Below are 26,298 nucleotides of genomic sequence, written 5' to 3'. Positions count from 1 at the left end.
AGAACGGGCTGATTGTTGGGAAAGTTGAATCTGCCATACGCAAATCCCAATCATATAACCTACTACAAAATTGTCTACTTATAGTCAACTTTTTCACTAACTCTTAAATAAGCTAACAAAACTCTGTAAATCTTTTTGAAAATAAGAAGTTGAAGTTATGAAGAGCTTTATGATCAGCCAAAATTGCCACTAAACCTCTTCAAGATGTGCAAGAGGCCAGTGCAAGGTGAGAACAAATCACTATGTTTAAAGCTAAACTAAAGTTGATATATTTAGTTTCATTAAAAATATAAATTGTTCAAACGAATTAAACAAAACCCAAACGAATTAAACGAAAATCAAATGAATTAAAAAAATTAAATAATGAAAGTGCTTGCTGCCTTAATTAAACAATTGATAATCATCCGATTGAAGAGAGAGAGAGAGAGAGTTTCAGAAGTTTGGTTGCTGGAGTGGAGAAGAACAACACTGAGACAGAGAGTTCTCCAATTTCTCGTTTTTGGCTTATTTTGTTTTTTCGATTTTGAAATATTACAAAATTTTGAAATTTCAGAGTTTTTGAATGAATTAGATCATCAGATCTTGAGAAGAGATCGGACGGTTAAGAAGAAGTGTGAGATAAGAGTGACAGTATAAGAGTGGAACTCTAGCCTAACCGTATATATATACGGGCTGGCTACGTCGACATACAAAAATGACATACGGAATTGATATACACAATCCAAAAACGGACTTGTACATTGCTCTAAGGGTTGATTTTTAGTAGATATTATCTCCCTACCATGGATAGTATCTCAACAAAAAATCAGCTCAATCGGATGTGTCTAGTCTTGTCAAAAGAGTGTTAAAATTCTGGATTGTCTGATAAATTTCTAATTTGAACTCAATTTTTGGTAGGGTTAGACATGTTCAAAGGAGCTGATTTTTTGTAGAGATGATATCCATGTTGTGGAGATGATATCCATGTTGTGGAGATTACATCCCTATAAAATCAGCTTTTAGTTCATTATGTAGGTAGGTATGATTGCGTATGTCAATTCCGTATGTCGACGTAGTCAGTCCGACCTTTTAATATATATATATCTCTATTAGTAAAGTACACCATAATTAATCTGACCTTTTAAATTAGACCAACCTTTTATCTACCACTAAATACCCTTGATTAGATATTAAAATAAAATATTCAATGCCTTTAAAAAGGACTATTCCGTCATTTCGACTTTTATTTCCATTTATACCCTTAAGTTATAACACACTAACAAAGGAGTTTCGTGTAAATTCAGGTTGAGTATACCATAATTAACCTGACATTTTAAATTAGACCAACCTTTTATCTACCACTAAATACCCTTGACTAGATATTAAAATAAAATATTCAATGCCTTTAAAAAGGACTATTCCGTTATTTCGACTTTTATTTCCATTTATACCCTTAAATTATAACACACTCACAAAGGAGTTTCGTGTAAATTCAAGTCGAAAACCAAATGCACGCACTATATGACTATATGAATTGTACGCCTATATTTATTAGTCATAAATTAAGACTTAAATTACCATAAATATACTAATCCTTTCACTTTTCGTCTCCCTCTCAATCTCTAAGTATCCCACCTTTTTTTTTGCAAACAGTAGGTAAAAAAAAAATCTTATTATCTCTTGCCTCTCTTGAAATACTTAGGATCAATAGCCTTCTCTTCTCTGTCTCTTAAATTAAAAAAAACCTCTAATCACTTAACCTCCGGTCTCTTAACCTTAACAAACAAATAGAACATTTGACGTTCTTCAAAGAGAAGTTGGTCCTCAAGTCATGGAAAAGATTGAAAAGATTAGGATCCTTGCTCAGGTATGCATATACTTTATCTTCCTTCTTTTCATTACATATAGTTCATTGTAAACATGGGGAAATGCTACATTCTTTTGCATCTTGCCATACATGTGTTATGATATGCTTTCCACTATTTTTTCAACCTATACATTTTAGTTTGCACTTTGAGTTTTTCTTATTTTATTTGAATTGTCTATATATATTGTCTAATTTGCTGTTTGAAACGTTGGTGTTGCACTTTTCCTTGCATTTGATCTTTTTTCCTCTGTTTTATACTTACTTGTTGAAATTTTGTTGATCTAAGAACTTGAGTACTACTAAATTAAATCTACAATGTCACCCTATGTGTATAGTGTTTTGTTTTGAGATGTGGGCATTCGTCTTTTCCTCCTATTTCTTCATTAGTTTGATGTCTACTGAACCCGATGAATTGGGCACGCTCTGTTAAGAGTGCTCTCAATATGAGGCGGCAGGATTGAAGACATGGCAGAGGTGCTTGAAAAGCAGTTAAAGTCGGAGATATCAAATATGACACTAGAAGATGCTCTTACACTAATAAATTCACGAAAACCTTTCCGTTTCAATCTCGACTCTACGTCTCCCACCTCTTTTGCAAAACAGTAAAAGAGAGCTCGCCTCCCTAGATTTGAAACTTTTTCCCAATTCTTTGCTTGCAAATCCCACGAAAAAGCCACTCTCCTTGAAATCGATAAAATCAGTTTTTTCTTTAATGATGGATGGATGATTAATTGGGTGAGTGAATTCGACCATCACTTTTATAGTCTACCATGAAGATTGTCACTGAGAATTTTAATCTTATTGCCCACAGTTCATGTAAATTCATCTCTTAACATACCTTTGTTTTTTCTCATATATCATTCCAATGTTTTTGAGTGTTCTTTGTTTTAAAGGTTTGGTCCTAATTTTCAATGAACTGCTTCTCTTTTCTTAATGGTGATAATGGTGTCGATTTTTTGTATTTGCAAATAATTTCCAAAATAGCCCGATGACTTCAAAATAAAATGATTACAAAGAGAAAGAAGGGATTCATATAAATCTGAAGGTACTTCTCTTATTGATTAATTATGAATTTGTTGTTGTCACTCCCAATCGTGGACCTACATAACCAAATTATGTGGCCAAACAGGGATTCGCCATTGGCAATGGACTTATTGATTCAGTAGTTCAAGACAAGGCTTCCACGGACTATGCCTTACAAATGAAAATTATCCAAGAGTCCAAGTATTAATGGAATGGTTCCATAATCTTGGCGAAATAGTAGAACTATGTGGTAAGTCTTCCCCACTTTCTTAATACTACTCCCAAGTAATAACAATTCTCAGACTACGAGACATCATTGTAGTTTTAGTGTTTTGAAGTCCTAGATGTTTGTCCATTTCAAGATACATCATTTATGACGACGGGATTTGGTCGTTGACACCACTTCATTATTATTTTTTTGAGTTCATCTGAGATGAAAAGATTTTAGAAGGGAGCATCCAAACTGATCTCTCTGCGAATGAATATAGAAAGCTTTCTTCTATACTTTTCACTATGATTATGTTAGACTTGTGGGTTAATCTTGAAGTGTTGTTGCAGCGAAAAATGGTGGAGATGATTGCATCAAATCATATGATGCTTGCACTTCAATCTTTAATAAGATTTTGGACATAGCTGGGAATGTCAATGCAGATTCACATGTAGTCGAGGTTCACATGTAGAGTGGTTGCACGAGTCGAGGTTCACATGTAAGCAGATTTTCGGAAGTTTTTGTGAGCAGCTAATTCACGATACATTAAATGAATCAAAGTTTGGTTTCCATTCTCGTGGTTCTGAGGTTTCGGGAAGAATAACCTACAATGGACATGGAATGGATGAATTTGTTCCATGGAGGAATTCGCGCTTATGTAAGTCGGGATGATCTCCACATTGGAGAAATGATGATTGAGAGAAACCTTAGCATTTTCCGCAAGATGCCAAGGGGTTGGATCACGATATGGTAACTTCAACTTCTAAATAATTGTGTCAAGTGATGCAATAGAGTAATGAAAAATATTTTCTCTATATGAAAAGAGTTCTCTCATTTTTTGAATTGGAATTATTTTACGATATCTTTGCCGAAAGTTATCCCGAAGAGAGAAAGTGGCTAATATTAAGCCGGACCGGATATTGATGTGGTTATGAAGGTGAAATCGATTCTTCTTTTTGTTTGTTCAAAGGCTCGTTTGATTGTTTCTTAAATTTTTCTTTGGGAGAGACGTTTTATATTTAAGCTCTTTTCTTATGGTGTCTTCAAGAAGAACTTTTCTATTTGTTTTTGTTGTTCGTCTTTTTTTCTTAAGAATCCAATGGTTTGAATCATTTTTCATTATGCTTGTTTCCATCCTCACCCCACTTGAAAGCAGCAAAGCATCTTTGGAAGGTCGAAAGAAAATGTTATAACTGAATACTTTCTCAAGGTAAGTGAGGGACAAGTTCTATATGCATTTCTGTTCGATAAATGGTTGTTTTGGAAGCACCAAGTGTTCGAGTTTTTCCTCATTAATTTCGTCCTTAAATCTTCAGATTTTGGGACTAGATATATGTGCCGATACCATGGTGGGAAATGTAATGATAAGGGGTATCTCGGTGGCGGAAGAAACGTGTTACCACGTGTAGAACAAATCAATCTGCTTCGGATTCTTTCACTATTAAGCATGAGCTACTCCCCGATTTGGGTCAATAATCTACACTATGATTGTTATATGTAGGAGAGATGCTTGTGGGACCAACAAAAGCATTTTTCATGGATGAGATATCCCACGGCCCGGACAAATTTCACGACTTTCCAGATTGTGAACGCGACTCGGTAGTCGTCCACATTCTTGGTGGAACTGCTATGATTGCTCTTCTTCAGCCGGCACCTGAAACTTATGACCTCTTTGATGACATTGTTCTACTATCGATGGACATATTGTGTACCGGGGTCCTCGTGAGAATGTTCTTGAGTTCTTTGAATCATTGGGATTCAAATGTCTTGCCGGAAGGGAGTTGCGGACTTCTTGCGGTGAAGTATGCTTCAAACTCAATCAATTATCTTCAACTTATTTTAATTGTCTAGAACAACATGGTACCTTATTTTGCAAGTAGCCTTAGAGGAATTATATGTAAAACCAAAAGTTTCAAGATGTGACAAAGACTCAATTATTTTTATATCGAGGTAACATCAAGAAAGGACCAGCTAGCATTACTAGGCCTCAGTAAAGATGAACCATATCACTATGTTTCTGTCAAGGAGTTTGCAGAAACATTCCGATCATTCCATGTTGGCCACAAGCTAGAGCTAACTCAAAGACCCCATTTGATAAGAGAAAGAGCCACCCCGCAGCCTTTAACAACTTCTAAGTTCGGAATTAGCAAAAATGAGATGTTCAAAGCTTGCTTGGAAAGGGAATGGTTACTAATGAAGAGGAATTCAATTGTATACATCTCCCAAATGGTGCAAGTGAGTAGTACTAAAAACACATCTACCATTATTAGTTTATAGTGCATCTGTTTGAATTACTTTCATTCAATTTAACAACCGCAAAGAACAAGAACCGTTATTTGCGAGAGAGAAAGAAAGAGAGAAGTGGAGAAGAGAAAAGAAGGTGGCTTAATTCAAGTTATGAAGAAGGCGGTGGTTCCGATCCACAAATTCTAATATCATCATTGATTTAAACTTTTGGAGGTGTATTTTTGGTGCTGAAGCAATTTCAAGAACAAGAAAACGAAGAAATGGGTTCAAGACACATTTGTTCAGGAACTAACCCGAGGAGGGGGCGAATTGTGGTGGAGGAACGCACAAGGCTGGTGCAATTGGTGAAGGAAATAATCGACGAGCACTCATAAATGTAACAAATAGAGGTGTTGATGGAAGAGGCATTGATGTGAACCCAATTACTCGCCCGAACGAGGAATTTTCGCGGCACGATAATTTCCAAACCACAAAGAGATCCACCGAGAATAACAATAAGAAACAAATTGTTGTAGTTGTTGATGGTCATATTGTTGGAAAAGAAGTTCTTTGCAATAACGGAAGGTTGCTCAAGAATGTTACTTTGAGAGGCCAAAGCCCGAGAAGGTTATTGAGATTAGTCCCGATCATCGTCATCGATATTGAAGAAGAAAAATCAGAAATTAAGTAGGCGGCCTAGAGAAGCCAAAGAAGAAGAAGGTTCATACCCTTACATCAATTCTAAATGCTTTCGAAGCAAGGCTGCTTGTGGTATAACCAATAAGCCAAAGGATGCCATTATCGATATTGATGCAGCAGATGTCGATAATCACTTGGCGGTATGGACTATGTAGAGGATATATACAAATATTACAAGCTTTGTTGAGAATTGAAATGAGTTCACGCTTACATGTATACTCAAAGATGAAATTAATGAGAAGATGAGGGATATTCTTGTGGAATGGTTAATTGAAGTTCACAACAAGTTTGAGCTCATGCACGAAACTCTATATCTTACAGTTCATATAGTTGATCGGTACCTTTCCATGAGATCGGTTTCAAGGAAGATTTTGCGGTTAATAGGCATGAGTGCCATGCTCATAGCAAGCAAATATGAGGAGATTGGGCACCGAGGTTAATGACTTTGTTTGCATTACGGCAAAGCACGGATACTTGTAATGGAGAAGCTAATGCGGGAAAGCTTGAATGGAGCTTTAACGGTCCAACACCATATGTCTAGCTTCCTTGTGCGATATATATAAAGGCATTGTGGTTCGATTAGGAGATGGAGAACATGATATTCTTCTTGGCAGAGCTGGCCTTGACGCAAGATGAGTTGATACGGTACTATTCATCACGGGTAGATGCTTCTCGATAGTCTATGTTGACGCGTTGTACCTTGAACAAAACCCCTTTTGAATTGGGATAAAACTCACGAAGCATCACATCTGGTTTCTCTTAATCGCCTTACCGGTATTGCCAAGATGTTGGCTCACTTCCACTCGGTGACCCGGTGAGGGCGGGCTCAAGCCATTCGCAAGAAGTATACACATCCTCTTCGGGGTAGCAGTTGCTCTCATCGCCACCGGCTAAATACCTTTTGAATTGATCTAGTTTACCAATAAATGGCGTTTGTAGTCGATGACCAGTCATTGTTTATGTAATGACCAGAGTTAAGCTTGTGTCCTTGTGCAATCAGTGACACTTTCTTTTTAGTATGATAGGCGCAACACCAGCGCTCTAGATAACTATAAGGAAGTAGTAGGTATTGAAGTGGATCATGGGTATTGTAATGACCAGAGTTTTCTTTCCCAGTGTGCCAAGTACAATGGATTTCCCTTCAGTTTTGCTTATTTGTCTAACATTAGTAATAAACTTTTCCAAGGTAAAGACAGTCGTCACATAAGCTTCCATAAGAATTTTTTTTCACCACATACAGAGCATGTGCATGATTGCTAGTATATATAGAGGCTATCTTAACAGCTCCAATTGACAGCTTATCTTGACAGCTCATCACATCTGTTAGATCAAAATCCATCCAACGTTCAGATCTATTCCTCATCTATCAAAGGAAATCAGGGTGGGGATAATGGTCATTTGACTTTCTATTCACAAAAAAAAAAAACCCCAACAAAACACCCGACGATTGTTCTTCCTCATTCTCTTTCTCTCTCTCTGCCCTCACTCACTCTCTCTACAGACGAGCCAACGCCGGTTTCTTCTTCAAAGAAAATCACCCAACTCTAAACTTTGGCGTTTAGAGAAGACGTCCTGAGACAAAAATTAAACTCGTAAAGACGGTATTAAAGGAAAGAAGAAGATGAAGTTAAACTTGAAGAAGACGTGGTGAGACAAAAAGTTCAAGCTTGCTGACGCTCAAGCTCATTGCCCAACCGCGTTTCTGTCTTTCAATTTTTGATTTGTTTTTGGCATGTTGTTGAAGTATTCTTGTTTTTCTTTTTTCAATTGGAATGATGTATCGTAAGAATCAATTGTTGAATTATTTGATAGCAAATTTGGGAACCAATTGACAAATTTTTGGGTGGAAAATGTAGAAATTTATTAAGGAGTCTTTTGGATAGAAAGTTCTCATATTGTTTCACAAGTTAAATGAATTTTTCGTCCATGGAGAAGATTAACAATAGGTTGGTTGTGTGACAATTTGCAAGAGCAGCAGGTTGCGACAATGATAAAATATATGTTGATATATTCAGTTGAAACAATAATAAATATACCGATATTATTTTATTAATTATTTTATTAATTTCTGATATAATATCGATATAAAGTTTGATATATTTATTATAAATTTCAATTACAAAAGAAAGAGACAAAGATGAACACATGTCAAAAAGCTATTATATGGATATATGTGGAGCAACTATAAAAGAGTGGAGACAAACGAAATAAAGGAGGACCGATTTATTTCTCTCACTTGACTTTTTCTATTTCTCATATGTAAACAAAGAGAGAGAGAGAGTGAACAAACACTATTAATGGAATAAGAAAGAACTTTGTTAATTTTATCTTTTTCGAAACTTGCATTAGCACCGTCTGTGCATCGAAGACAAGAAAACTTTTCTTTTCTTCTTCTTCGATTTCGAATCTACGTTCTTGATAAAGAAGAGATGGATTGGTCAATTGAGTTTTTTTTTGCTTTCTACAATGAAAGTATCTTAAATTTATTTTTCTTTGATGGCTTGTTGAAGAAAATTATTTAGCATGATGATTTAATGGAGTTAAATACTGTGATGATAAATCTTGGTTAAAAAGCTTTTCAAATACTAGAAGTGAATATTGATGATGAATCTTGGTTAAGAAGCTTTTCAAATACTGGAAGTGAATATTAGGCTGATACTGATATTCAATATGGAGAACCGATGCTAAGGTCAAGATTGAGGATGCTTACTGACATCCACAGAACTATCAAGATAAGTTTCTTGGTTTTATTATTGATTTATTGTTATTTCTATTTATGAAAGAGAAATTGCTTCTGTAATAATTAAATTTCAGATAATATAACATTTAGAAATTCAAATTTTCATCTTAATTTCTGATTCAGGATCAAAACCAATCATTAATGGACTGCTGAATATAGGAAAGTTCGATTACAATCACCAAGAAGGGACAGAGGATATGTGCAATTAGAGGAAGCAGAGGATCATGATACAATTAAAATACTTGGGGGCGAAATATTTGATGAAGACTGACACTGGTACAAGCTTCATTCGTATAGAAAATTTCGATACAGATACGGCGATACCCACAACCCGATACCCCGATACCGATGCTGGAGGTGACATGAGAAAAGTCGATACTGAGACCAGAAAATCTCAATACCCAACCTCAACCTCAGCCTAGCTTTGATACACAATTTCGATACCAAGACACCAACCCCCACCCAAGTTCGATATCGAGATCGATACCAAATTTTCGATATCGAGACCAACCAACCCAACAGAACGTAGTCAACAACCCATTTTCAATATCGATACCAATCAATTCTAACAACTTAAGTTCGATATCAAGCACCCATTCCCACTTTTGAGACCGATACAGCTAAAAACCTGGGACGACATAAAAAATTCAGACGATACCGATACTGGGGGCGACTTGCCATGGTTGATGTTCAGAAAGACCAAGAAGGATGCCGATAGTGATATCAACATCAGTCCAAAGATGGGATCAATGTTGTAGCAACCTCTTTATTTCATAACCGATATCGAGCTGTCGAGATAAGTTTATTCAACTCCTTAAATTCAGTTTCATTTAAACAACCCCAAACTATTTTATGCAAATTGCAATTCCATTCTATCAATTGATTTATGAGGTTTCTTGGTACATGATGTTTAAGGGGTTAACACGTTTTTGAAATTTTTGTGATATCGGATGGACTGTGATGGTTGGTTTGAAAAAATAAGATACAGATAAATATTTGGTGAATTTGATGAAAGCCGATACATTTGGTGTTAGTGAATTGGGGTTTTCTGTTAATTTTAGAGTTTGACATCTAAGGTTGACTTCATCTGTTTCTTGGAGGAAGAAAAGATAAGAATTTATTTGAGAATTTGAGAAATATGATTGATTTTTAAAAGGGAAGAAGTAAGAGATGGTTTCGATACTGGATATGAAGTCAATGCTTAAGGCCGATATAGAGATGGGCTCACATGGATGGACCAGATAATCACTTGGGGAAGATACCTCACTGCTACGATGACGAGGAATGTTTGGATTGGATAATAATGGGTATGGAATGTTTGGATTGGATAATAATGGGTATGTCGAACTTCGGTTGAAAGATTTGAGATTAAAAAATATATATATAGCCGGATATAAAAAGTGGAATAACTATATACCACGTTATATAAATAATATAAAATTTCAATAGCTTATATGGGTGTTGAAATTGATCACTTGGAGTTCAAAACGCGTGGTATCCGTTAAACATATATACCACAGTTTTGCTATTATTATATAGTTTCATTGTCACGGTTTTGGGCATTTGGGCTAAAAAGATATTTTGATGGTGGAATTGTTTGGGCTGATATCGCTACAGTCGATATTTGATAACTGGATATAAAATCAGTGCTTGGGGGCGACAAATTGGGTAACCGACAACAGTCTTTCGAGGCAGATATGGTGCACTAGCTTGGATGCCGATACTGATTTAAGTCACTCGGAGACAAAAATTTATTGTCGATATAAGATTTCATTGATGATTTAAGGTTGGGAAAATACCGATATAAACATATCACTTGGGGATTTGGATAAGTTGGATTTGGTTGAAGAGTTCAAAAAATTTCTTTTATCCAAAGTTTCATTTATCAAATCTTATTTCAAATTCAAAAATTCTAATTGTCAAAATTCATTTTTGGATTCATAAATTTATTTTACCAAAATCAAATTTTATTCCAAATTCAAAAAAATAAAAAATAAAAAATAAAAAATAAAAAATAAAATAAAATAAAAAATATATATATTGTCAAAATCCTATTTCGGATTCAAAAATTCAAAAATCTTATTTCGAAAAAAGTTGTGGAGAATTCTTGTGAGTGCTCTACGCATCATCTCTTATGTTTTTTGGGAGCGGTGTATGGCCAAAGGCAAAATCCTAGCTAAAGTTCAATAAATTTTGAGTTATGAAGAATCCTTGTAAGTGCTCTACGCATCGTCTCTTATGTTTTTCGAGAGCGATGTATGGCCAAAGACAAAATCCAAACTCAAAAATCATATTTTGGAATTTCAAAAGATTAATTGCAAAAAAATGCTATCTCGGATTTCAAAAAGTTTTCATCTCATATTTCAAAAAATTAATTGCAAAAATTGCCATATCGGATTTCGAAAAATTATTTACGAAAATGTCATCTCGAATTTCGAAAAATTGCTTATAAAGATTTCCATCTCGGATGAATAGTATATCGGATGTACAGTATTGATGAACAGTGTTGGGATGTACAGTATCGGATAAAAAGATATATTGGATGAATAGTGTATCGGATGAATAGTGTCTATGAAGAGTGCGGATGCACACTATCGAATAAAAGAATAGTGTATCGGATGTACAATATCGATGAACAGTGTTGAGATATACACTATCGGATTAAACGATATATCGGATGAATAATGTATCGGATGAATAGTGTATATGAAGAGTGCGGATGCACACTATCGGATAAAAGAATAGTGTATAAGAAAAATGCGGATGTACAGTATCGGATGAATAGTGTATCGGATGAACAGTTAAAAAAAAAAAAACTTTATATTGTTTCTCGAAATCTTCAAATTTTCACTTATAAAATTTGAAAATTTCGAGAGGGGGCGATGTGGTAGCCAAATATCGTATATATCGATATTCGCCATTATTTCATTAATTTTTGATACAATATCGGCATAAGGGCCGATATATTCATTATAAATTTCAGGTACAAAGGAAAGAGACAAAGATGGACACATGTCAAAAAGCTATTGGATGGACATATGTGGAGCAACTATAAAAGGAGTGGAGACAAAAGAAATAAAGGAGGACCAGATTCATTTATCCCACTTGACTTTTTCTATTTCTCACATGTAAACAGACAGAGAAAGAGTGAACAGTGTAAACACCATTAATGGAATAAGAAAGAGCTTTGTTAATTTTATCTTTCTCTTCTTGAATCTTACAGGGTATGTTTTATGTCAGAACAAGTTTGTTTCAGGTATAAAACCAAAAACAATGTCAGAGCAGAATTAGGGTATGTTTTATGTCAGAACAAGTTTGTTTTAGGTATAAAACCAACAACAATGTCAGAGCAGTAATGCATGCCCAAAAACAAGTTTGATCTATTCCTCAACAAATGTCATATCTACTCGTAAAGCTTATATACGACAATGTATAAGCTATGCACGACACTGTATAAGCTGTGCACTACACTATAACAAAGAAAGTTTATATACGACAATGTATAGGCTGTCCAACATGAGTATGAACATTCATTGTTCATAGTCCAACAAGAGTATGAACATTCACTGTTCATAATTCAATGGTATGAACACTGAATGTTCATAGTCTAACAAGAGTATGAACATTCATTGCTCATAGTCCAATAAGACTATTGATGTAGAGAAGAACTTATAAGTTGCAGATTTTCACAACCTACACTAAAACCTGTTGATTTCTTGTGAAATACCAGGGATTAATGGCTTCAAGGTTTGTTGATTCACACACAAGGAATACCAAATAATGGAAACAAGAGAAGTAACTCTTAATATTATTAACTCAAACCAAAACTGAAAACCCTAATACGTCTACCAGCCTTTATATAGGCGAAATACCCTAATTACCACAAAACTTGAAATTTTCCAAAAATGGAAAGTTTTGGGATAACCACATATTAAGAAACTACTAATCAAAATAGAACTAACCTAACTGACCAAATCGAAAATGGACTCTCCTATCAAACGATATAGCAAAAACAAAACTTTCCTAAAATGGCAAAAACGTGATTTTGAAGGCTTAAACAATGGATTTAGGGCCCGAGAGGGTGGTGCCCATAGCTTTGTTGTGGGTTATGCTTATTTTGTCGTTTCCAATCAAATATGGCCGCGTCCATGTCTTTCCAACTTTGTTGCCCGCTTTTCCAGTTCATTAACATATGCCAAGTTCATTGACATATGCATCATATGCCAAGTTCCCTTGACATATGCATTGGAAAACTGTACTGCATCAACTATGAACACTGAATGTTCATAGTCCAACAAAGTATGAACATTCAATGTTCATAGTCCACTGAGTTGTTGGTTTTGTGATTTCTTCATCGGGTTCGTCAACAATGGGAATTGGTGGCACTTCGTTACATTTTCTTTTTCAGGTTTGGGTGCTTGATTCTCCTCGTGTTCGTGGAGGCATGTTTAAAATAACGGTCCTTCCACACTGTAAGCTCCCAAAAAACTGGATAGTTAATTTAAAATTCAGACAATTCAAAAAAAAGAAAAAAGAAAAATAAACACCTAAAAAAACAAGAGTGTAAGAACCCAATGGTCCTTCCACACTCGACAAGCATGTCATTCCACACTCTTATTTTTTTAATTTTTCTGGACAATTTCTGGAGTCGTGCTTAGCAATCTTATTACAACTTTTACACATTCTTCTTGAATTCTCTAAGGCTTCCTCCCTAGGGTCTTTCATTCTCTCCTCTTTCTTCTTCCTCCCCTTCCTTTGAGAAATGTTAGGATTTAAAACCAAGAGCTGAAAAGAAGATTTAAGAGTTAAAATCAAATAAGATTTTTATCACTATAATGATAAACAACAAACTAAATAAATTACTTGTGAGGTATCAACTATAGACTCTTCAACTGGAGGTGCTTCATTATTCATTGTATCTATTTTGCTGATAGTTTCCTTGAGCTCCGAAACTCCAATAGACATTTCACTCATCTTCTGAATAAAATATGCATATGTCTCAACACTAATCGATGCATCATAAGCTAATTGAGTAGCAACCTTGATACAATGGGCAACTCTTAAAGGCTCATGGTCTTCATGACCGGCCACTAGTCCAATATCAAACACCGCTCTATATGTGTTTGCCTTTTGCGTCCACCGTTTCAAAATAAAATGATCTGGAATCTCTTCGATGTCATAACGCTGAAAAAGCTTTAAAATGTGAGCACAAAGTAATCTTTCGAACTAAAAATTCTTACATTCACAGTCACCCTCCAAGGTTCCTCTATTAAAAGTCACTTTCCAAATTGAAGTTTGCTTGATGTCCCTTGCCTTCACCGTATAAATTCCAGTTCCATGTTTGTCTATCTCTTCTCCAACAATTCTATATTTCATCTTAGCCTTTTCTAAATGTTTCTTGAATTTATTGAAAGCAGTAATGGTATAAACTTTACCTGGATGCTTGAGGAAGAAAGCATCCTTAGCCACAATGCGAGAAGTATGTTCGGTGCGGTAATCAGATTCCCTTTCATTCCTGGCTATCGATTCCAAAGATCGTTACCATGGACAAATTCCATAAGTGTAGTCGTCGAACTAACGAATTGATCATAATGAGAATTCATTGATTCATTTCACCCAGTCATATGCATACCAGCAAAAAAAAATGTCATTGTGATAAGTCAGAACCCAAGTCGTACGATTTTTATATATTTCTCTCAACCAAGTATTTTCAGTCAAGTCATATTTCAACAGTAGTGTATACCACCTTCTTTCAAAATCAGCAATCCTATATGACTTCCAAATAATATATGTAAGCTCTGAACGCAATGTATCGAGCTTATGGTAGACAAAGGATAACTTCTCTGAAATTTTTTGCATAATGTGCCAAAGACAAAGTCGATGTCGAGTAGCAGGGAAAACTCTTCTAATTGCTGCAGTCATCGCTAAATCTTGGTCAGTAAGCATTGAAGTTGGTGGACGACCACCCATAGCTGTAAGACATGTCTGAAACAACCACACAAATGTCTCTTCTGTCTCATCAAGTAGCAGGGCATAACCAAACTGAATAGACTGCATGTGGTGGTTGACTCCAGTAAAAGGGGCAAAAGGTATACTGTAAACATTAGTTCTATATGTTGTATCAAAAGATAGTACTCATATTGGACATAGGACCTTCCATCAACCCAAAAGAAATTTATTGCAACTCCTTTTGTATCTAATTGAATGGTATAGTAGAACTGAGGATTTTCAACACTCTTTTGCCTAAAATAGTGAAGTACGGCAGTAGTATCATTGTCTTTAGGCATTTTTTTCGTCAAACCATAATGGTGGTTCCAACAATGCTTTCTCCTAAACCCAATCGCATCCTGATACTGATAAAAATGATTAGTCTACCTACGAAATGAGTGATGAATTCACAACATAAGTAAACTAACAACTAGACTTATGAGCCTTTGTTTATCAAAGATATTTTCTACTCTCAATCCTATGAGATATAGTGGAGTAGAGTGATTCGTTCCACTCTTAGTCCTTCCGTATGCTTGTTTTCTAGTCTCAATACTCTACTTAAAGTCAATGAGAGCTTTCACGAAAAGGGACTAGACTACGATGCAACTACCCACCGAAATGCACTAGTCGGTTATCGAATACTAAGGGAATGCTACGTTGATTCGATGATAAGGAGTTAGAGGGGATTGATTCCACCTTAACTCAACTTAATCCACTAGCGACGAGTCGTCGTAATCCGAATTGAAGTGCTACACAGAACAATCGGTTCTTCCTAATCCCTAATTACACATGGCATTTCTACCAATTTATAACTAGCATGTGAACAATTAAACCCATTCTCATGGTGAACTAATTATTTCTGGCGTGGAATAGAAATTACGACGACTCTACGTTAAATGGAATCAAGCTTTCATCAAGGCCAATGTTGCATGGACACGGACGCGGACACGGACACGGCGACTCGGCTGTAACTCAAAAAATAGGGAGGGACTTTAAACGGGCTTGGAATTAAATAATATATGTAATTTTTATTATTATTTTAATAATTGAACATTACAATTTATAAACTAATTTATATGTATTATAAAATTCATGATTACTCAAAAGTCAAAATAAACATCCACAAAGTTAAACAAACATATTAATATAGTATTTAATCAAACTTCTCGTAAGTCTTAAGTCTTAACTCTTAAGCCTTAACAAAACAAGAACCAAAATAAAACCCACAAGGCCACAAGAAACATAGTAATTAGTAAAGAAAGAGCCCTAGGATTCCACAAGACAACATGATCAATTTTCTTCTCCCTCTTCCGCTTCTTCTCCAATTCGATTGAGCTCATCCTCAATACTAGTTGTCTCGTTTGTAAAAAGCATTGCCTCCATTTCCGGTTCATCAAGTGAAAGGTCAGCTATTTCAAGTATGCCAACACCCTCCAAGCTATCAAATGTATCTCCCCCAATGTCCCAAATGGTAGTCACCCCTTCTTTGTATTCCTTGGATTTTCTTGATAAGAGGCGAAGATTAGAATGAACAAATACCAAGTCTTCGCCTCTTTGTGGTGTTATCTTGTTCCTCTTCAAAGAGTTTATGAAAGAGTAAGTACTCCAATTCCTCTCACAACATGAAGAGGAACATGGTTGTCCAACTAGCTTTAAAGCTAAGCTTTGGAGCAAGGGTGTAGTAGCGCCATAACTAACCCACCACACATTCGGTTCCATATATCCTCTATTCTCAATAGATTAAGCTATTTCCAAACTCCTTCAAAGCCATGAAAAATAAGCAAACTCCGTATTCACTCTTCTCCGCTCATCTTCATTAGGGAAGTATCTTGCAAAACACTTTAATCTCTCGGCAGAAATCCCGTCGTCTTTGTGTGGTGCAACACGAGTAGGACACTCATTGAGCCATTTAGCACTATAGTACCTATATGAGTATAGTGTTTTTTATTAGTAAAAAGAACATATATTAAATAACAAATATTGAAATGAGAAGAAGTTATTGTACAGTACTTGGGATTCAAGGAGTGAGCCAAACAGTGAAGCGGTGTGCTGCTTTTGGTCCATCGAGCCACTAGTATCCGGTGGACAACTACATAAAAATCTGAGCTCTCGTAATCAAGTTTTTTCTCATGGCTATAGATAGCAATCTTCACCTTCCGTATCATTGAACCCCACATGTCATACACCAAATGAAGACAAGGCTGATCTGTGTCGGCTTTCCTTAGCATCTCATACATCGGCTCAGTGAAGGCAAGTATGTAATCAATATTATCCCACCACAAATCATCTAATATCTTCTCTTTGACAAAAGCAGCTTTACCAACATCATCCTCCCTATAGTTTGCCCAGTTGGGACTAATCACCATATTCAACAAGCCTTGCTTTATGACTTTAAATCTTCTGAGCATAATAATGCTAGAAGCAAAGCGTCTCAAGAACTGAAAGCAACTTCAAATGTGAGTACTCATTAAACATAGACAGCCGCATCGAGTGGTTCATAATGAAGTTCTTAACCACCATCACATCTCCAACAACTTTGGTAATCCAATTACACTCCGAATATGTTTCTGAGTTCGCTTCGGTATTCTTTGCTGCACATATGTTCTTTAGCGCAAGGTTCAAGGTGTGCACTACACAAGGAGTCCAAAAAATATGTGGATATACTTCCTCCACTAACAAGCCAGCACCCCTACACACGGGGGCATTGTCTGTAATCACTTGGACCACATTTAGAGGTCCAATGGATTGAATCGTCTCTTTGATCAAGTTAGCTATGAAATGCTTGTCTTTATACACACCTTGGCAATTGATCGCTTTCAAGAACATCGGACCAATTTGAAGTTGCCATGAAGTTGATAATTGGTCTCCTTTGAGCATCCCATCCACCCATCACTAACAACACGACACACCTTATCATTCCAAGTAGATTTAATAGGCTCTAACAACCTCTCAATATTTGCTCTCTCCCTTTGCAGAAGTGTAGTTCTCAATGCATTGTACCGGGAGGAATATAACTTCGAAAGATTTTTACTTTGGCGATCGCCATAGAAGCATGAAGATAATAGTAAGGATTCTTTGCAAGATTAAATGGTAAACCACGAGTAGAACATCCCATAATAACACTAGTTAATTCATCTCGAGCTTTCATATTATAGGCTTTCTCAATAGGTGATTCACCTGTTCCCCTCTTTCGTTTTGATAGAGAAGCCTCAAAAGGCTCAAATACACCCATAGTACTTGCAGTCGAGGCTGAGGAGGAAGAACTTCGAGTTCTACTAGCAGATGGAGGTAACGGAACTTGCTTGGGTAATAAATTCCTTAGCTTTAGCTCATACTCTTCAATGCTCTTTTTCATCTCAGCCAAGTGCTCAGCAGTGACTTTGGCACATGATCTACTCCCACTACCAACAACTTTCATTAGATGACCCTTCACTCTTGGATACGACCCGACAATTACTACCGAACAAAAATTGCATTGGAAACGGACATTGCCTCCTCCTGGAATTTTTTCCAAAACAGTAACATACTTCCAAAGAGGAGGTTTTTCTTGTTTACTCATTTCAGTGGAATGGAAACAACTGCCCTTGCTAGACTTGCGAAGTTGCGAAGTTGCGAGATTTGGGTGTTTCTGAGAATTAGACCAAGAACTTGCTTTAAATGAAAGAAATTTCCAGCCAAAGTTTCATTTGACTCATCTAAGAATAAGAAGGAGAGCAGAAGTCAATACAGTAATACACGATGAACTGAAAAAGATAAAAAAAAAATGTATAAAAAATGTTTTGAGCCATTAGTAAAACACTAGATAATTTACCAAGTAAGAAGAATTCTTACCAAAGGGCCGGGTGTGAGCTGATCTGTAATTCAGCGATAACATGCTTCAGCAAAACTGCTTCAAGTGGATGGTGCATAAATGGCATAATAGATTTTATTCTTTTATGTTTTTAGTTCGGTCAGTTCGATGATTCAAATAAAGGCTTTAGAGAAGAATTCTCAAAATCACGCATTCACGCCATTTCCAGTCCGAGGTGAGAATCAGAGAATGAGGTTTTTTCCTTTGTGGGCTACTGGGCTTTTTCCTTTTTTTTTTCTTATTTGTTTTCAAAATGTTTTGAATTTTGAGTTTGACCCGCGTCTTGACTTACGTCCAATGTCATTGACTGCGTCTTGACCATATTGACCGCGTCGGACACGCGTCCGAGCCGCGTCGTCCGCGTCAGCGTCCGATGGCGTGTCCGGACAGCGGACCACGGGACATGACTTTACTATGTGCGTCCGTGCTTTAGAGATCAAGGCTTCTCAACCCCATCTAATGGAGGTTTAGCCTTGAATCATTCCGCAATCATTTCCATTTAAATTTAAACTAAACATAATATAAAGCATTGAAATTTACTTAATTAAACAATAATGGAATCTAATTAATAACTAAGAATTGAATGGTAACAAGAATTGAATTTAGATCTAATAAATTGTAAATGACAAAAACGAAATTGATAAAGGACACTACTTTATTGATCTAATCAAATGAAGAACAAGATCCAAAGGTTTAATCTAATAAAGGATTTGAAACTAATTAAGTAAAACAATTAAATCTAGATCTAGAAGCTATTTTAATGGCTACTTTCTATTCTAAGCTATCTACCTAACCTAACTGCCATTAACACTGAGTTAAGGTTTTGTTCTTATACATTCAGATCCAAAAATCGTGCATGGGCTTGGAGCCATGTTTTGGGCCAGAGAATCAGGCCCAAAACCCAATTCTTTCAGTCCAAAAAGGCCTCTTCAGCTGCAGTTGGCTTCCACAGACTTTTCGTCCACTTCTGCTCCTCTGGTTGGGTCAAGGCTTGGACCATTGCAAAGCTCTTTCCGAGCCGGTCGTTTTGACATAAGGTAGGCCTCATTAGGTCCGAGTCCAAAGATATGGCATTCGGAAGTTCTGGCTGACTTTTGCTCCTTTATCTCGCTAAAGTGGCACATTTTACGCACATAATGGACTTTGAAGCCTGAAATGCATAAAACGCAGCGTAATCAGTATTAACTCTTACTTATTATTCACATAATTGGTCTAACAGTATGATTATTAAGGGGTTAAAACTACAGTTTTGGGCTCTTATCAAACCACCCCCAAACAGCATTTTGCTTGTCCTCAAGCAAAGATGAGAAATTATAATAAGTGACCAAAATGGAGTTCTTAACTACTCTCGTTTCGCTGAGTGCGATTGCATTGACCATATGCAACAAGGCCTTAAACCACTAGGAATTCCCTAGTGGACGAGTTATACCTCGTGAGAGTTTTCGATGAAGGTACTCACAAACTTCATCTATACTACAACGACTAAGAAAATAAAACTATTGTTTCCTTATTCATGCTCCAAATTATCTATCGTCTCACTAGCTATGAACAAGAATAACCAAGTCAAAACCTAAGCTAATATATGCATAATAATCTAGCATCTACAATAAACATATACACTGATGAGTAGTACTATCAAATGTTTAGCGGGTTTGTTTTAGAGAACTTCGGAATAAGCGTCCTTAAGTAGGTTCTCACAATAATAGTCAAGAAAAACAACACTCGATTTTTCCACTCAAGTTTAAGCTACTCCGATTAATACGTGGGCACTTTACCTTACAATCTCAATGACAACAAGGAAGGGGTCGATCAAACACATCTGCCACTTACTATCACACTAACCTATTCCTAATTGAGCTAGAGGTCTTTATTAGGTGTTACGGGGGATTAGGAGATGGTTTAAGAAGGAAGGAAATGGATATTCAAAAGGACAAGTCTGAGATAATAGAGTCTTCATATTATGTAACTAGAAAACCTTGTTATTTACTTTTTCTTACAATTTGTTTCCATCCTTAGCCATATATATATATATATATATATATATATATATATATATATATTTTTTTTTTTTTTTCTTTGGCTTTTGACTCCCTTTTATTCTATTTTTGGAGTTTTTATTTATTTCTATTTTTTTTCTTTTTTCCTTGGATGGAAACTTCTTTTCTTTTAAAAGCAACTAACTAATTTTTTGTTTACACGAGGGTTTTCTCTTCTTCTTTCTTCACTCATTCTATTCTCAGACTTATCTTCATTGGGTAGGTTGATTTATTATATATATATATATATATATAGGGGAGGGATAGAGGCACATTCTTATGCGCACATTATAGCCACATTGTAAATTAATTCAAGCAAAATCATGGACTTAAAAGTTGAATTAAGGGCTGATTTTTTGTAGATATCATCTCCCCACCATGGCGAACATGCTCACAAAAATTTAGTTCATTCAAAGAAGTCTTACATTAGAATATGCTTACAAAACTTTTAGACCGTTAGATGAAAAGTTCAAAAATAAACACAAATGAACACTAATTTTTACATGGTTAGACATATATCAAATATTATGATTTTTGTGAGAATGATCTTCATGGTGGGGAGATCATCTCCACAAAAAACTAGGCCTTAATTCATTTGTATGTCGAAAATGTGGCTATAATGTGCACATAATGAATGTGCCTCTATCCCTCCCCATATATATATATATATATATATATATATATTTTTTTTTTTTTATTTTATTTTTTGTTTTGTAACAGGGTAAAGGAATTGTGGTTTATGGAAGGGCTAATGAAAGGCTCAGAGGGGCGACTAGCGGAAAATAATTCATGGGTTTGAATTTCTGGCTATATCGATCCAAAAAGGGCCTAAATTCTCGCTTAGGATATGGTTTAGTGATCAAGCAAGTGGACGTGTGATTTATCTATCCGGATTTTACTTCTCCCTTGTGTCATTTCTCAAATGTTTTGGCTCATATAAGGCTTTAGGCTATATTCTCACAGGATTTGTAGAATAAGTACTCTAGCCTAGATTTGAGAAACTTCTTGCAAAGCGATCATAGATACTCATGTAATATATTTATAGATAGATGCAAAGATTATTACCTACATATTAACCTAAGTTCCTAACAATTATTACGATGCAAAAGCTATGTGAGACTTCTAGATTGTTAAGAGCATGGAGAAAGAAACAATACCAATATTCCTAAGTGTATAGCATGACTTATTTATTTATATTTTTAAATTTTTGAAATTTTAACTAGAAAACAATGCATATTAAGTCTATCTATATCCTAACGGATGTCTTAATTACACGAGTTTCTATGCCCCCAAACAAAAAGCATGCTTTGTCCTCAAAGCATTTAAATAGAGAGGGTAGGAAAAATACCATTGAAGTAGCGTGAAATTCGGGAACATCTGTAAAACAAGGTTAGAAGCGTACTAATATAGGAAATAAAACCGACCAACTCTATCACGGGTTCTACCCATTATGGGGTTAACAGAATTAAATTGCTTGGGGACGTAGCGGACACTACTTGAAACTAAAACTTACCTCCACTCATTTGTTATTCGTCATCTTCGCCATCCTCTACTTCTATAAAGAAGTGAGGCTCCATGGCGATCTGCCATGCTATGATAATTTGCCGGGCTTCACGCCATTTATCATCTATGGTTGCTAACCTATTGAGTGCCACTTGGTGCGATGGGGTGTAGGGTGCAACCTGGTGAGGTTGTATCCGCCACCCATGCCAAGTCATTGCACGGAAAGATCGAATAATACTATTGGTGGTCGCACCGTGTCTACCTTAATCCAATCCGTTGAAGCGTGTACAAAAATAGGAAAGAAACATAGCATATCATCGTGAAATTAGAACAGGCATAAGAAGGTACTTATGCCTCATGGTATGGGCTCGTGCTAAACTAGACATCAAAGTTCTGGGAAGGTCATAGAACCGGCGTCCATTGGCTAAAGCAAGGAAAACGCTGCAAGTGGCGTCATTCACTGAAGAAAAACGCCATTCCCCTAAAATGTTTAGCATAATCCAAAACATAACAGTTCCTATGTTCATGGGCCGGGATACCAAGGCAGCGTTATAGTCCCCTTGGTCCTCAATCTGGAAAATGCCACGCCCCATAAGCCTCGTGCAAAGACTCATAAGTGTAGACATGCATATTATCGACCCAATAGCACCATGGGTCTTGTATCTCAGCGGGCATAGCAAGTCCAAGAACAAATGCTAGCAAGAACCTGGTAATTTCCATTGGTTCATCGTCAATGTTGATGGAGAACACTTGTTCTCCATCCGGTCTCTCAAAGAAAATGCAGTTATTATAAAAAATAAGATGCAAGTCTTTGGAGAATAAAGTTCAGCCGGTCTTACCATAAGAGGTTCCCAGCCAACATATGTTATCACCTCATGAAACCAAGCACCGTAAGTAGTGCTTTGGAACAAATCTTGAAAGACTGTTCGGTATCAATGTTGGAGATGTCATCTCAAAATGCAGCTTTGGGATAGCTGCGAATGATCCGGATACTACTGTGGCGAAAAATTGGAAAATTTCTGGTCCACGCCAAGTCGGCGCTGAAGCTCAGCCAACCAGGCTGAAGTCGGGCTCTTTGTGTTTTGGAATTCCGATAAGTAAGCCGAAGTCGCGCGAGGCGTAGGCGCCGCTTATTAGTATTTTGGAATTCCGGTGTTTTAGCGAAGTCGCTTGACTTGAAGGTGGCGCTTCGACAAAATTTTCTGTCGAAGTGTAGAGTATGGCGCTTCTTGAAGCTTGGCAGGCGGCTCTCGAGTTCTGATTTTCGCGAAAATGAAGTCGAAGCGATGGGAATCGCGGGTGTGAAAGGTGAGTGATGGAGTTTAGGTGTAGTGTGAGTTGTGAGGATAGTTTGTATCAAGTTTATATAGGTTTAAAGTTGCTAAAAAGGATCGAAAAGTTGCCAAAACTAATTCTGGGCAGTTCAGGAAATCCTAAAATTTCCAAACTCGAAAGCGGAAACAACTCATATCCACGGATTCTAATTCAAACCCAAGTATCTTTTTAGGTTGATTTTATGATAGAATGTACCTATTTAATCTAGATTTCATCCTACAATGATACTTAATCATATTTCTGCCTAAACAACCATATTTTCACCTTGACTCATAATTAATTCTAATCTGAGGGTTATACAAAAATAATGCTTGAATTGATAAAACCACCCCAAACAAGTTGGGAAGGTGGGGTCAATATGAAACAACCATGCATAATGAAAATAAGCCCTTATATTAAAATTTCATTTGGAGTACCACTACAATATTCAAATTACGGAAATAAAAATTACATTACAATAAAAACAACAAAAGTAAATAAAACAACAAAAGTAAATAACACAACAAAAGTAAATAAAACAACAACCACTATCAATCCTCAGACTCTCTAAACAGCTCGCCACTGGTGGCGGAGGGCACACTCTCTAGTGGTGGCTCCTGGGCTCCAGAAGGTCCAGCAGCAGTCGTCCTTCGTCGACGACGCTCATGCCCTAGCTGTGTCCTCGGAAGCCGAGTCTGTATGAGGTGGGAAGCGTGCAAGCATATCCACTCTAAACTGGCGCTGGGCTTCCATCTCAGCCCTCGCCTGCTCCCATCTCTCATCCTCTCTGTGGGTGCGGATCTCGAAGTTGTGATGAATAGTCGCCTGTCGAGTCCGGAGGTCTGTGCAGATAGTGTTTAGTGAGCGATGCCCTATGAAGCATAGCCATGCGTTCTGCATCAGACCAACACCTCTGGAAGGCATCTGCATCAAAGCAGGTCACGTCCTCCTCATCCTCGGAGGCATCCTCATCCTCCTCCTCTTCATTCCCAGCCCCGCCATCCTCTTCTTCTTCCTCTCTATCCTCCGCCCTCCTCCAAACTTGTTGGACACACTCCCTTCTCTTCTTCCTTACCATCACAAAAATCCTACTCCCTCCAACTCCACGGTGTTGTAAAGCGTCGGACCAAGTCTTCGTGGTAGAAGGCTTCGGTCGAAAGTACCGAGACTATTCAGTCTCTACTAGCCATTTCGTCACCGTGAAAAGCGTATGAAAATGGTCTGCAGTGAAAACTTGCTCCGGTATAATTCGGCGTTGAGCCATCTAGTGTTTGGAATGGAGTGAGGGTTTAAATATGATGTGGTGGTGGTGGTTTAGCTTGACCGACTGAAAGAACAGTGGTGGTGGCGGTGTGGTGGCAATGACACCAAATTTTAAATTTTTGGTGGTTTTGTTGGGTTAAATTGGTGGAGGTGGTTTGGTTTTAGTTTTAGAAGAGATTTGGCTTGGAAATTTGATGGTTGGCGTGAGTTTATGGTATTTCTTTTTAATTTTTATTTTTGTTAGGGTTTTGAGCTTTGTTAATGGCGGAATGGAGTGGAAAAAACGATGAACTGTTGCTGAGAATGTAAGGCTGGCGTGGCTGGCGATGGGTGGTGGTGGGTTGGTTGGGGCTGAAAGCCCAAAATCGAAATTTTGATTTTTTCGATTTTTTGCGAATTTCAAATCAAAATTCCAGCCGTTACGGTCCGATTTATGCGAATGAGATATGGAAATGATCAGGAGAGAATTTCCTATCAATGATCCATAAAACACTCTATTCCGACTTCAGATGACATACGAGATAGTGGAAAACGCCTCGAAGTCGCGTGCATGGCGTAAGCTATCGCGAGCGAATGAACTCTAAATTAATAGATTATGTCAATCCAAATCATAATACAATAAAAGCGGCCTAAGCAACTCTAATGGGACATAAAATATTTATTACGGAACACGAACACCCACCCCCAAACAAATTTTACAACGAAGCTTAGAAAATTTGTTTTTAGCGATGGGTCTTTTAAAGTCGATTCGAGACTTCCTAGATTACTATGTTTATTTTTATTTTTATTTTTTATTTATTTTTAGAAAGAAAAACAGTAAGCAATAAAGACATAATTCACACCATAGAGAAACATGACTCAAAAATCGAGAAAAACATGCAAGAGTGGAAAGCGTGAACTATGTGAACCGTGGACTTAGGATCCGGTACTTACAGCCACACACTCCATAGGGAGGGCCGGTTACCTTAATGGTGCACTCGCCAATATATTAAAGTCTAAGGAAGTGCACCAAACACAGAAATTGAGTGGATTTATAGTCGGATACTTTCGACTTTATCTAAAACATATGTATGAACATGCAATTGATCATATATCAACAACCGAAATAGTTGTGGATCATTCCATAAATAAATATCACAGAAAACATATCCAAACACAATCAAACACCAATTTTCCCTATGACTCAACCTAGTGATATGAAAGGGAAGTCGGATTACCCTATTGTGTAACCTATCATGCACCTTCTTTTTAATTTTTGAATGAGTGGGTGTTCTAGTAAATAAGTGTGGAAAAGTGAATGGGTGTGGAGAATATGGTGGATATGGATAAGTTGTAGAAAGGCGGCTTGTACACAATGAGGATGTGGTTTTAGCACCGAACTCATTCATTGTGTGTGTAGGGGACTGTCTCAATTCTGAAAATGAAGGTGTCAAATAGTTTGTCCTTACGAAAGTATCCGTTTGCTAGGAGGATTTAAAAATTATGAAGCACGGGAGAAACAAAAGGATCGAGTGCAAACTTCGAGATTCCTTTGAAAAAGGGTGGAAGGAGGGAGTCGAGGTGGATGTTGTGCAAGTTAGTTCTTGATAGGGTGAATTGTCA

The 26,298-nt window shown here is 36.8% G+C and overlaps 1 protein-coding gene, 1 long non-coding RNA gene and 2 pseudogenes across 3 annotated transcripts; 2 read left to right on the top strand and 2 right to left on the bottom strand.

The window, feature by feature from the left end:
* The first annotated feature begins 1,706 nt into the window (after positions 1-1,706).
* Positions 1,707-3,091, top strand: LOC147488269 (uncharacterized). The gene is made up of 3 exons (XR_015200854.1): positions 1,707-1,846; positions 2,831-2,891; positions 2,976-3,091. It is a non-coding gene; the product is annotated as an uncharacterized LOC147488269 (long non-coding RNA).
* A 2,754-nt stretch (positions 3,092-5,845) lies between these two features.
* Positions 5,846-6,681, top strand: LOC147488268 (G2/mitotic-specific cyclin S13-6 pseudogene; annotated as a pseudogene).
* Positions 6,682-13,356: 6,675 nt separating this feature from the next.
* On the bottom strand, positions 13,357-15,029 carry LOC147488267 (protein FAR1-RELATED SEQUENCE 12-like). Its single transcript, XM_086574328.1, has 5 exons — positions 14,896-15,029; positions 14,486-14,836; positions 14,023-14,257; positions 13,606-13,935; positions 13,357-13,527 (listed from the first exon to the last, which is right to left on the bottom strand). The coding sequence occupies exons 1-5, from the start codon at positions 15,027-15,029 to the stop codon at positions 13,357-13,359; spliced, it is 1,221 nt and encodes a 406-aa protein (XP_086430454.1).
* Positions 15,030-15,937: 908 nt separating this feature from the next.
* On the bottom strand, positions 15,938-18,396 carry LOC147488266 (uncharacterized; annotated as a pseudogene). The gene is made up of 2 exons (XR_015201880.1): positions 16,741-18,396; positions 15,938-16,654 (listed from the first exon to the last, which is right to left on the bottom strand). The product of XR_015201880.1 is annotated as an uncharacterized LOC147488266 (transcript).
* Between the last annotated feature and the right edge of the window lie 7,902 nt (positions 18,397-26,298).

This window comes from Coptis chinensis, chromosome 7, assembly GCF_015680905.1.
Source record: "Coptis chinensis isolate HL-2020 chromosome 7, ASM1568090v1, whole genome shotgun sequence".
Taxonomy (NCBI): Eukaryota; Viridiplantae; Streptophyta; class Magnoliopsida; order Ranunculales; family Ranunculaceae; genus Coptis; species Coptis chinensis.
This window is presented reverse-complemented; position numbering and strand designations above follow the sequence as displayed.

What these genes read in the sequence shown, in the direction of transcription:
- LOC147488267 (XM_086574328.1), bottom strand. Translation starts at nt 15,029, where the DNA reads ATGCCTAAAGACAATGATACTACTGCCGTACTTCACTATTTTAGGCAA. An exon ending in GCTGATTTTGAAAGAAGGTG is followed by an intron (nt 14,258 to 14,485) that starts GTATACACTACT and finishes ATCGATAGCCAG; the next exon opens with GAATGAAAGGGAATCTGATT. An exon ending in AGCAAACTTCAATTTGGAAA is followed by an intron (nt 13,936 to 14,022) that starts GTGACTTTTAAT and finishes CACATTTTAAAG; the next exon opens with CTTTTTCAGCGTTATGACAT.